The sequence below is a fragment of the Pantherophis guttatus genome, chromosome 14 (genome assembly GCF_059756535.1).
Source record: "Pantherophis guttatus breed Tessera chromosome 14, ASM5975653v1, whole genome shotgun sequence".
Classification (NCBI taxonomy): Eukaryota; Metazoa; Chordata; class Lepidosauria; order Squamata; family Colubridae; genus Pantherophis; species Pantherophis guttatus.
The window spans coordinates 21,358,526-21,370,973 of NC_142076.1; the positions used below are offsets into that span (position 1 = coordinate 21,358,526).

General features: G+C 44.8%; 2 protein-coding genes across 3 annotated transcripts in view; one reads left to right on the forward strand and one right to left on the reverse strand.

Annotated features, from left to right (window-relative positions):
* Nucleotides 1–12,448, forward strand: part of CHLSN (cholesin) — an 85,961-nt gene that overhangs the window by 8,222 nt on the left and 65,291 nt on the right. The gene's annotated exons all lie outside the window — the stretch shown is intronic.
* GPER1 (G protein-coupled estrogen receptor 1) lies at nt 1,454–7,198 on the reverse strand. Its single transcript, XM_034441551.3, has 2 exons — nt 6,923–7,198; nt 1,454–4,907 (listed from the first exon to the last, which is right to left on the reverse strand). The coding sequence occupies exon 2, from the start codon at nt 4,652–4,654 to the stop codon at nt 3,494–3,496; it is 1,161 nt and encodes a 386-aa protein (XP_034297442.2). The 5' UTR covers nt 4,655–4,907; nt 6,923–7,198; the 3' UTR covers nt 1,454–3,493.

The window sequence follows — 12,448 nt, forward strand, 5'->3', positions numbered from 1 at the left end:
ACCAGACCTAGGATCTTGTTTTATCTTCATAAAACAAGATCCTAAGGGGTTGGACTAGAAGACCTCTAAGTCCCTTCCAACTCTTGTTATTCTATTCTGTTCTTCATGCAGAATTATATCAAAAGCGGCTGCCTTGCTGTCTCCCACTCTACATTTTTAAATTTCTTCGGCAAAATATTGCTTCAAGTACGTATTCTTTCAAGTTTCAAGTACTGGGTATGGCCGATCTAGAGAAAAGAAGGACTAGGGGAGACATGATAGCAGTGTTTCAATATCTCAGGGGCTGCCCCAAAGAAGAGGGAGTCAAGCTATTCTCCAAAGCACCCAAAGGCAGGACAAGATGCAATGGGTGGAAACTCATCAAGAAACCTAGAACTAAGTAGGAATTTCCGGACAGTGAGAACAATTAATCAGTGGAACAACTTGCCTGCAGAAGTTGTGAATGCCCCAACACTGAGAATTTTTAAGAAGATGTTGGATAACCATTTGTCTGAAGTGGTGTAGGGTTTCCTGCCTGGGCAGGGGGTTGGACTAGAAGACCTCCAAGGTCCCTTCCAGCTCTACTCTGATGGATTGAAGTCGTGTTTGAAGCGAGTTGCATCCCTGGCCATTTTTTTTTTTTTAATTTGATTAATATGCCGCCCTTCTCCGGAGACTCAGGGCGGCTTACAATGCGTTAAGCAATAGCCTTCATCCTTTTGTATATTTTTTTATACAAAGTCAGCTTATTGCCCCCACAAACTGGGTCCTCAATTTACCTACCTTAGAAAGGTAATTTACCATCCTTAGAAAGGATGGAAGGCTGAGTCAACCTTGAGCCTGGCGGGATTCGATCTTACTTTAATTGCAGACAGCTGGTGTTAAATTACAGAGCTCTGTCTGTTGAGCTATTCAGGCTCCTGAATTTTGAATGACATCCCACATAACCAGACTTCTCATAATTCCTTCTGTGGACAGATTTTTCTCATGGGTTACCTTCCTCGCTGTGTGGTGTTTTTCCCCCCCAGAATGTGGGTGCTGTTTGCTGCTTTTTCCACAATGCTGCAACCACTTTCTGTCTTTCGTAATTCGCATCCCCACGGAGGGAAAGCTTTTAAGATTATTAAAAGGGGATCTGGCATTCCTTGTGAAAACGGCTGGGTTTTTATTATGCTCTCGTGATCAGCCCACCCTGTGGCCGGCGCACACTGGACTCTTGACTGTTCCCAAGGGCTCCACAAACAGATTGGCTCAGTTAGATAACTGCGAGTAGAAACGAGAGCATGCTGTTGGTTTAACATTTATTCATTGCAACGTTGGAAAGCTGCCAGGCCAGGCTGTGGCTGAAGGCATCTCTCTCTCTCTCTCTGTTCCTCTTTGTCCAAAACTTTCCCACCAAAGACAAGAGGTCGCTTTATCCTTGATCCAGACGAAATAGCACTTAAATCCCACTGAAATTGCAACAGGATTCAAATCATAGCTGACTTTCCATCCGTTTAATTTGACTGGGATCCAGCCGTAAAATACTACAACAGAAGCCACACAAAAAAACCCCACGATTCTTTAATGCAGCATTTTAGAGGGTTTAAATCTTTGATATTTCCTTACATTTGAGTGTAAAGAGGGCGGTATTGCTGTCCATATGACAGATGAAATTCAAAGAATAAGGGGGGGGGGGAACAGGAGCTTGTCACCCAGTTAGCTCCTGTTGACTTTTTAGCTTTTCATCTAAAGATGAGGTGAGATTGTAGATTATCTCTCAGTTCTAGGCAATGCAAGCTCAGAGCTGATCCCCAAGACGAGGCTTGTGAATTTAAAAGTCTGCCGGAAGTCTGTGAGTAAATGCTGAGTATTAAAAACACCTATGAGAGAGAGAGAGAGGTTCGTAACAGTGGGAGCTGCCCAGCTATTTCATATGGACATAGAGTGACTCTTAATTCTGCACCAAGTATTTATTTTCCCTTTGTAAAACTTTTCCTAAGGTTTCAGTCCAGCTTTAGCTGAGTGTTTTTCTTGTAAGAAACAGCAGCTGCTTTAATAAATTGCATACCTGATCGTACTTTGTTCAGATCTCCAAATTATTAATTAGGTTTAGACTTGCAGTACTTAGCGGATTTATTGCCGTGAAAAAATAAGAGACTCCCCCGTCATTTAGTGATTTTTTTTAAAGATTCAGATGGCCCATCAAGCCTTTGAGCTTTCTCTCTTTACGCCTCCTATCTTTCAGCATGCCAGCCAGGCCTATGCCGAGGACAGCAGGCAGGACCCATAATGCACAGGCACTGAGAGTCCGCAGCCCACGCTGGAGAAGAACCTTGGAAGGAAGCCTGCCACGCAGGAATAATCTGAAAACCTCAGATCCATCTGCACCCTCCGCTCAGGCCAAGGACCAGCAGGGCAGCAATGTCAGTTGTGCTAGCGTTGCCGGAGATGCTCACAAGTCTGTATTCTCACAACCCTCCTAACACAGAAGGATTTTCGTAGCTGCTGTCCGACCCTTGCAGTCCCTCAGTGATAAATAAGAGGACGTTGAAATCTGGGTCTCAAAGACCTAAGGAACCAATGAGTTTTTTTAGACAAGGATCCACCAAGATTCCCTTTTCTCCTAAATCCCAGCTCTTCAATAGAGTAGCCGGAAGGAAGCAATTCGAATATGCATTTGCTACGTGGGAATCTCTGGAACTCATAATGCTGCGTAAAGAATACTTTGAAAGATCTCAGAGGAGATCACTGGGTTTGGTACTGGCCTTTTGTTGTGAGAGCAATTAACCAGTGGAACAGCTTGCCACCAGAAGTTGTGGGTGCTCCATCACTGGAGGTTTTTAAGAAGAGACTGGACAGCCACCTGTCTGAAATGGTATAGGGTCTCCTGCTTGAGCAGGGGGCTGGACTAGAAGACCTCTAAGGTTCCATCCAAATCTGTTACTCTGTGTGCCTTATGTACCGTGCTTAGTTTACAAACCGATTTGCATCCGCACCGGAAATCCAAAACACGTTGGCTGACCCGTTTTGAAAATGACAGCAGGAGAAGGGCTCTAAACCCAGAGACTGCTTCCCTGTTTCCCTTAATTCAGTTTATGTCAGAGAATACGTCTGCCTGAGATCGAATCGTGTGTTGAACACGGTAGCTGTTTCCTTAACTGAGTTTGCAAGATGATCTATATAGGAGTGGAAAACCACTGACTTCTCTGCCTCCTAATATCAATAGCTTCTATTGAATTTTTCCCAACGTTGCTGCAGTTTTATTATATTTCCTAGGGCATCTAACATAGATCAGGTGAATAACAATATTCAAGAATCGTATTATAGTTACATTTTTCCATAAGTAATGGTCGGATTCCTTGCCTATATAAATGCAGCTGACCTTCGGGTGAAGCTGTTATTCTCCTCCGTAACTAAAGCAGTCCCTAAGTCACGTTTTACACGTTCTTATAAAAACATGGCAAGTGGGACAAAAACTGCACTTTTTCTGTTAGTAAGAAGCAGGAGTGAGCAGAGTCTATTCATGGCTAAGCTAAACTTCTGACTGTTCGGCGCTCTCCGAAATGACCGATTTCAGCGTCGCGTGGCAAAGGCGGTTTAACATGGAGACTTTGGTCTTTTGTTCAATATACAGCTTCAGTTTGTCCCTGAAAGTCTCCCCTAGGAAGCTGTAGATAAGCGGGTTCAGGCAGCTGTTGGAGAAGGCTGCCAGATTGACTATGTGCCCCGTTAAGGGATAGTTATGCCTGAAAGAACGGCCTCTGGATGAAGACTCTTCGGTCTTCTGGAGAAGCTGCACGCTAATAAACACGTTTTCCGGCAGCCAGCAAATGAAGAAAACCAGGACCACCACGAAAATCATGCGCAGAGCTTTCTGCCGGCGAAGGCGCAAACTCCGGTGCTTGTGGGCGCTGATCAGGACTCGGGCAATTAACGAATAACAGAGGCCGATGATGGCGAACGGGATGATAAACCCAACCGTGATTTCTAACCACTGGATTTCAGCCACGTCGGCGAAGCAGAAGTGCACCTCCCCCGAGTGTTGCAAGTGGACGGCCGTGAAGGGCACCAGGGCGGCCGAAATGGAGCCCAGCCAGATGAGGCCGCAGCTGAGCCTGGCGTGCTCCATGGTGCGGAACAGGTTGGACTTCATGACTTTGGCCAGGGCCATGTACCTGTCGAAGCTCATCCAGGTGAGGAAGAAGATGCTGCTGTACATGTTGATCTGGAGGAACAAGGACATGAACGTGCAGATGACGGTGATGTCGTAGTACTTCTCGTCGAGGTTAAACACCTCGATGAGGGAGTCCACCACCAGGATCAGATCGGCCGCCGCGAGGTTAATGAAGTAGAGGTCGGGGATGGTCATCTTCTCACGAAAGCTGATGTTCACCACCAAGATCAGGATGTTCCCCACGAAGCCGATGGGAAAGAGGAATATCGTGTAGAGGCACGATAAGAAAAGGCCGATCACGTACTGCTGATGCTCGGATCTGTCGACCAGGTTGAGGGCCCAGCTCTCGTTGCAAAAACGGGATCCGTTGAGTTCAAAGTAGGTGCCGTTACACAGCGCCGGGGAGGCAGTTCCTGCGTAAATTCCCGTGGTGTGATTCTCCGCGAAATACGTAAACCTGGATTTCTGCGCCAGGCTGTTCAGGTGGGCCGTGGTTCCAAAGAGATCTGTGGAGATCATGTTTGTAGCCTCCGAAGGCCGAATCGGTTAGAATCTTCGGAACTTCTTGGAGAACATGGGAAGAGGCTAGTCCTCAGTAGGATGAGTGCCTGTGAATTCACGTTGTGAATTCACTAAGGAACTTTTTAATAGCAATAGAGGCAGTTTTGGACAGGTGTGCATTTTGCTTCCCTTGAAGGCCTGCTCACGGTTTGAAAGATGCGGAGCCATCTAGGACTGCCTCCTGCTGTTTGACCCGCAGCGGACGCTCGACCTGCAATTCATGAAAAAGAAAATTAATCTCTCTTCTGCAAAATTGGAAGCATTCAGCGGTGTATAGCAACACGAACGACTTCGGCATCTGCTCTTGCAAACTCCGGCTATTGTCTTTGGGGGTTTAGTGAGAGGAACCGCACAGGCCGGGGACGTGCCCATGTTAAGTGCAGAAAGCGCTAAACAAACAAGCATCTTCTGACAGCTGAGATCCATTTAGTGGCGAGAGGAAAAGTGCCTCTTAGGGTTGCTTTTTCAAGGAAAGGATAAAAATCAGAAATGGAGCAGATTTGGGGAGAAACAAGAGATCAGCTTTCCCCTGAATTGAGTTCTTTCTCCTTATAGATAACTGTTAACAGCCCGTAGTATATTATCTCCTCCTGTGGCTGAAAAAAAAGATAAATCTTTACAGACTAGAGGGAGAAAAAAAAGAGATTTTCCTGGTTTTTTTTACTCCCCCCCCCTTTTTTTTTAATAAAAAGAATCTGTCTAATTGGTGCACATTTTTAATTGTGATTAAGAGACTACCTGGAATCTATCTTAAGAATGGAAGGCTTCCCCAAAAAATGCACCTTAAGTAGCTGCTGTTTCTGTTAAAACCTCTCCCTCTTTTACTCTTCTTCTGAAAAAATTGAAATATATTAACAAAAGGAGCTATCCAGAGGACTTGACAGTTTTCAGGCACGGTGTGCGAAGAAACTGAGCAGCAAATTTTGTCAGCGAAAAAAAGGCATTTTGATTGTTTTACTTGGTGGCTTCTGTTTGTCCTAGACACGTCTGAGCCACAGTTTGATCCTGGCTTAATTAAATACCGCTAGGACTCGTTGAGCGGACTGTCTACCATGTTCCTTTGAAGTTAATCGATGGCTTGTAGTTCTGATGTCTTGCTCGTGAGTTGTAAGTCAGGGATCGCGTGCAGAAAGTAAGTTTCATGGGTTTGGTTCTTGTTTTATTTCGAGAGCCAAAAAAAATTACTTTCTTACCTAAATGCTGTAATGTCTGAATTACCGTGGCACTGTCACTGAGCCAGTTTTTACGATTAAAGCGTCCTTTCAAAAGTGTGAAAAACCTTATAAAAGTTTGACTTGTAGGATGAAGCATAGCACATCTGTATTTCAACCTGCTTTTTAAAAAAAGCCTTATTCCTGAAAGAGGACACTAAATCCTTTTTTTTATAAACAACCATGAAGTACACTAAAGTGCATGATATGGTTTGTTTGGGTTTTTTTTTTTAGAAACAATGCTGCTTTGGTAACAATCCATTTAGGCACAATATGTGCCAAAAAACCCACAGTATTTCAGTAACATTCCTTACTTTCAGCTGTCCTCAGGTTCATTTATTTCTGCATTTATTGTACACAGCTGGACATCCATAAATATTAGCTGATCCAGAGCTGGTTTCCTTCCAACTACCAGTAGGCTGGTTTATATTTAAGGGCAGCATCTCTACGGTCCAATAATTGAAATTAATTTTATTCAGAAGATAGCGTATACAGAGGTATGGTCCTTGCTAGAAATGGAATTACATCTTTTTTTTTTTTAAAAAAAGAAAAAAGCGCTTCAAAAGTGCTAAAATTGTTACTGGCAACAGATTAATAGCTGACATCAGATTGTACCAATAAAAAAAAAAAAAAGATTATAGACGGTCTCCTCTCCAACTTTAAAAACAAAAACAAAAAAACCCTTGCTGAAACTTAACTCCGTTTCTGCTGACTGGTTTTTTTCCTTCTCACCAGTTGAATGAGTTCGTTTGATTTTTTTTTTTTTTTAATCCTCCTTTCAAGAATTGTTTGCCCTTCTCCCTCTCGCTTTTCCTTTTTCTTTGAACACCTATTTAAATACGAAGATAAAGCCAGATGCCATTGCACCGGCTCTGCTAACTTAAGTAAGCTTCACTTTAAGGACTTCACGGCAGGCATCGCAAAGCAGAGCAACGAAAGAGATGAAAACAGAGACACGAAGAAGAGGCCGATCGAATCCCCCCAAAAATTAGCAAGTCAAATAAGATCACCTTACCTTTCTTTGTTCACCCGGTTTCTCTTCTGGATCGCCGGCATGTTTCCGTCTGTTTGAAATAACCGTTCTCAGGCGTCCTTTTTTTCAACCTTCAGCCCATCCCTTTCTAAGTCCTGATGCCACAGGTGGAAAGTGATTTTCTTCGTCTGGGGAGGAAGCCGGTTGACAGAGGCACTGACCCCCCCCCTGCCCTCCCACCTGGTGGTTGCTCAGCCAGAATCGATCTACCGGCTGTGGGAAAAAGCGGGTTGAGCAGCTGAGCTGAATTCTGCTTTCGGAATGGAATGACAGCCAAGTCCAACAGGCCACCGGCTCAGCGCTCGGATCTCTCTCTCGTGCTCCCTCTGGAGAAAGGGATGCTCCATTCTCTGTGTGCCATGTCAGTCCCTCTCTCTCTCTCTCTCTCTCTCTCCCTCCCTCCCTCCCTCCCTCCCTCCCTCCCTCCCTCTTCAGCTCAGCAATCCATCTTTCTCAAGAAGGCAGATGCAAAGTTTTAGGCACAGTGGTCTTCTCATCAGGACCCCTTTCATTAAGACCCAACCTTAGAAATAAGGAGAAGTTTTTCTGACAGTTGGGGACAGTTCATCACATGTGCATTTGAAGTGTGTGTGTTTGTAGTCTGTGAGTAAGTTCTGGGTATTAAAGGTAAAGGTTCCCCTTGCACATATGTGCTAGTCGTTCCCAACTCTAGAGGGTGGCGCTCATCTCCGTTTCAAAGCCAAAGAGCCAGCGCTGTCCGAAGATGTCTCCGTGGTCATGTGGCCGGCATGACTCAACGCCAAAGGCGCATGGAACGCTCTTACCTTCCCACCAAAGATGGTCCCTATTTTTCTACTTGCATTTTTTACGGGCTTTCGAACTGCTAGGTTGGCAGAAGCTGGGACAAAGAACGGGAGCTCACCCCATTACTGGGGATTCGAACCGACCTTTTGATCGACAAGCTCAGCGTCTTAGCCACTGAGCCACCGTGTCTCATTAAAAGGGGTATTAAAGTATGGAGGGGCTGCTACTATAATGAGGGGGTCAGCTTATTTTTCCAAAGCACCAAAAGGCAAGAGAAGAAACAATGGACGGAAACTAACCAAGGAGAGAAGCAACCTAGAACTAAGGAGAAATTTCCTAATGTTGAAAGCAATCAATCCATGGAATAATTTGCCTCCAGAAGTTGCTCCATGGCCACAAAAGATTTTAAAGGGGGAGGGTGTGGGTGTGGTGAAGGAAAGGTTGAGAACCACCGGCTTAAAGAACGACACAAATTGTGTATTTAATTTTAGCTTTCACAAAAGTCTGTGCACCAAGCCCACTCCCCTCTTCCACCTCCCCTCTTTAGGTTTCAATTAAAATTTTAAAATTAAAACTTCCCTCCTGTGGCTATAGTCTTAACTCAGGGGTGTCAAGGGGTACCTTGGCCACCTGAAGACTGGTGGACTACAACTCCCAGAATTCCCTGGGCCATTGCTGGCCCTGGCGAATTCTGGGAGTTGTAGTTCACTGGTCTTAAAAGTGGCCAAGATTGGGCAACGCTGGATTGTTAATGCAGATTTCAAAGAAGTAGACAGAGATACAAAAAAATCTCATTGCGTCAGCTTTTGTTGACCAAGAACTATGAAAGCTCACACAACATTAGATAGATAGATAGATAGATAGATAGATAGATAGATAGAGAGAGAGAGAGAGAGAGAGAGAGAGAGAGAGAGAGAGAGAGAGAGAGAGAGATGATTGATTGATAGATGATTGATAGATGATGATAGATAGATGATAGATAGATTGATAGATGATTGGTAGATAGATATCATAGATAGATAGATAGATAGATAGATAGATAGATAGATAGATAGATAGATAGATACAGAGAGAGAGAGAGAGAGAGAGAGAGATGATTGATTGATAGATGATTGATAGATAGATGATAGATAGATTGATAGATGATTGGTAGATAGATATCATAGATAGATAGATAGATAGATAGATAGATAGATAGATAGATAGATACAGAGAGAGAGAGAGAGAGATGATTGATTGATAGATGATTGATAGATAGATGATAGATAGATTGATAGATGATTGGTAGATAGATATAGATAGATAGATAGATAGATAGATAGATAGATAGATAGAGAATATATATAGAGAGAGAGAGACAGACATATTGGTGGATGATCGAGGGATGATAGAGAGGGAGAGGGAGAGAGGGAGATGGATGTATGAATAGAGGGAGACTTTTGTTAAGGTGCCCCTCCCAAGTGTTTGTTCTGGTGAAAACCCCGTATACTTTTCCCATTCTATGCATCCGTTATGAAAGGAAGCGAAGTGCCCTCCATTCTCCGGTGTGAAGGTCCCTGCTTTTTTTGGAAATCCTTTCTCTGCTCATCGGCCAGCCACGAAATAACTTGGCTCTGAAAGCTTTTCCTAACCTTCTGGACGTATCTGCTGTCAGTCCCCGTCTTGGCAGGTTGGATCTTAACTTCTCTCCTAGTTGAACTTCTCTCCTAGTTGAACTTCTCTCCTAGTTGAACGGTGGCCACATCCAAAATATCTTGGCTTGGGGCACATTGTGGAAGAGAAATTAGTAATGGAAAAGACCTGGCTTTCGGTACAGTTTGTACTGTTAACGTTTTTTTTTAAAATTTGATTTATATGCCGCCCTTCTCCGGAGACTCAGGGCGGCTTACAATGTGCTCAGCAATAGCCTTCATCCTTTTGTATATTTATACAAAATCAGCTTATTGCCCCCACAAACTGGGTCCTCATTTCACCTACCTTAGAAAGGATGGAAGGCTGAGTCAACCTTGAGCCTTGGCGAGATTCGAACCTGCAGTAATTGCAGGCAGCTGGTCTTAATAACAGGGTGCTTTAGACCACTGCACTACCAAGGCTCTTTGTTGAAGTCCCAAGGCTTAAAGTTGCCCAGGTTGGAGACCCCTGCTTTAGGGACTCTAAAAAATACAATTTTCATACCTCTTTCATGCATGTTGATAATTCCTGACTAGGTCATTTTCCTCCCCCCCCACCCTTAAAAGTTACGGTAGTCCTCGACTTACAACCATTTGTTTAGTGACTGAAGTTACAACAGCGCTAAGAAAAGTGACTTATGACCATTTTTCACACTTACGACTGTTCCAGCATCCCTGGGGACACATGACCAAAATCCAGACGCTTGGCTACCGACTCATATTTACGACAGGTTGCAGTGTCCGGGGGTCACATCATCTCCTTTTGCAACCTTCTGATAATGCAGGAAGCGAGATCCGCTTCGCGACTCTGTCGCTAACTTAAACGGCTGCAGTGCTTCACTTAGCAACTGTGGCAAAACAGGTCATGTCACGGGGCAGAACTCTCTTAACCGTCCCAGCAATGGAAATTTTGGGCTCAGTTGTGGTCATAAGTGGAGGACTTCCTTTTTAATTAATTTATTTTACTTTCTAATAAAATCCTTTAAGAGGACCAAAAAAAAAATATCAATGCATATTGAAGATATACATCGTTTTGGGTTAGAAAGTAAAGTTTTTCCATGCTTTTTTTTTTTTTTTTTGAAATCGGTGTACAATTGATGTGGCTCTACAATATAAAATGACATCTAATTGGCAGGAGGGACGGGCACAGAACACGATAGCCTCTTTGCTTTGCTGATCTCCAGGCCCATCGAAATTTAAGCCCTGGCTGCCCACATACTTATGGTCCAGACATTTGCAGGAAAAATGGGAGATTAAGAGAACAGAGGCTCCAGGTAAAGGGATAATGTGAGCTCAGTGTGCTATCGCTGTACTTAGTCTAGCCGTTCCCACTCATCTTACTTTTGCTATGGGGGATTTTTTCCCATTTAGCTTATGGGTTGGTATAATTGCATTTCCTTAATTGTCCCAGGAGGAAGAAATAGCCTGCGTGTTTGAATTGCCCCTCCTCCTTCCTCTTCCTCTTCTTCCTCCTCCTCCTCCCCCCTTCCCCATCTTCTTTCTCCTCCTCCTCCTCTTCTTTCTCCTTCTCCATCTTCCTCCTCCTCCCTCCTTCTCCTCCCCCTCCCCCTTTCTCTTTCTCCTCCTCCTCCTCCTCTTTCTCCTTCTCCATCTTCCTCCTCCTCCCTCCTTCTCCTTCCCCTTTCTCTTTCTCCTCCTCCTCTTTCTCTTTCTCCTCCTCCATCTTCCTCCTCCTCCTCCTCCCCTCCCCCTTTCTCTTTCTCCTCCCCCTCCCCCTTTCTCTTTCTCCTCCTCCTCCTCCTCTTTCTCCTTCTCCATCTTCCTCCTCCTCCCTCTTTCTCCTCCCCCTCCCCCTTTCTCTTTCTCCTCCTCCTCCTCTTTCTCCTTCTCCATCTTCCTCCTCCTCCCTCCTTCTCCTTCCCCTTTCTCTTTCTCCTCCTCCTCTTTCTCTTTCTCCTCCTCCTCCCTCCTCCTCCTCATCCCCTCCCCCTTTCTCTTTCTCCTCCTCTTTCTCCTTCTCCATCTTCCTCCTCCTCCCTCCTCCTCCTCCCCCTCCCCCTTTCTCTTTCTCCTCCTCCTCCTCCTCTTTCTCCTTCTCCATCTTCCTCCTCTCCTCCTCCTCCTCACAGGAAACAAATATTAGCCCCAAGAAGTTTCTAACATCCTGTTGGTGCTTGCTAGAAAAATGATTTGGGTGTGTGTGTGTGTGTGAGAGAGAGAGAGAGAGAGACCAGTGAAAAATCATGTCCTATTGGCATGCACAGAAAAGCCCATTGTTTGCAACCTGTTGTGCAACGAAGAGCAAAGCAGAAGTGAGCCAGAAGCTTAATTCTAAATGGGATCTCAGGGTAGCAAAAGGGTATTAATTGCTGCCCACGTTAATTTTTTTTTTTTAATCTTTATTTTACGTATCTCAGGAATGCTAACCAGGGCGCAAGCACCTCCCTCGCATATCTTCGTCATATGTGGCCTTGCTCGTTGCCTGAATAATCGTGACATCTCGGAAGGAGAGGCAGGATTTTGCTAATTGAACAAACTGCAATTTTTCTGATGGGCGTTTTAGCACTCCAAGCCCCCTCCTGGCTTGCGCACTTACTACCCCACAGCCCTGAGATGGTCCCATGCGTGAGATTGGGCAGCTTTTAGCATTTATTTATTTATTTATTTATTTATTTATTTATTTATTTATTTATTTATTTATTTATTTATTTAGTCAGATTTATATGCCGCCCTTCTCCCGTAGGACTCGGGGCGCCTCACAACAATAGAAAACCCAACAATAAGTAAAAATTAAGTAGTATTAAAACCAAATTAAAATACCCAAATACCCAAATTAAAATCCACGGCAGATCAGGGAAGTTGGTGGAAGACCCATGTCTTTAGGTCGGCGCGGAAGGTGCGGAGGTCGGGGGCCGTCCGGAGCTCGGTGGGCAACCCATTCCAGAGGGTCGGTGCGGCCACAGAGAACGCCCTCATCCTGGGGGCCGCCAGCCGACACTGTCTATCTGAGGGGACCCGGAGGAGGGCAGCCCTATGTGAGCGCACTGGGCGGTGGGAGGCCGGTAGGAGGCCGGTAGAAGGCCGGTAGGAGGTGATCGTGCAAATACCCCAG

Coding starts and splice junctions, on each gene's coding strand:
- GPER1 (XM_034441551.3), bottom strand. CDS start 4,654: ATGATCTCCACAGATCTCTTTGGAACCACGGCCCACCTGAACAGCCTG.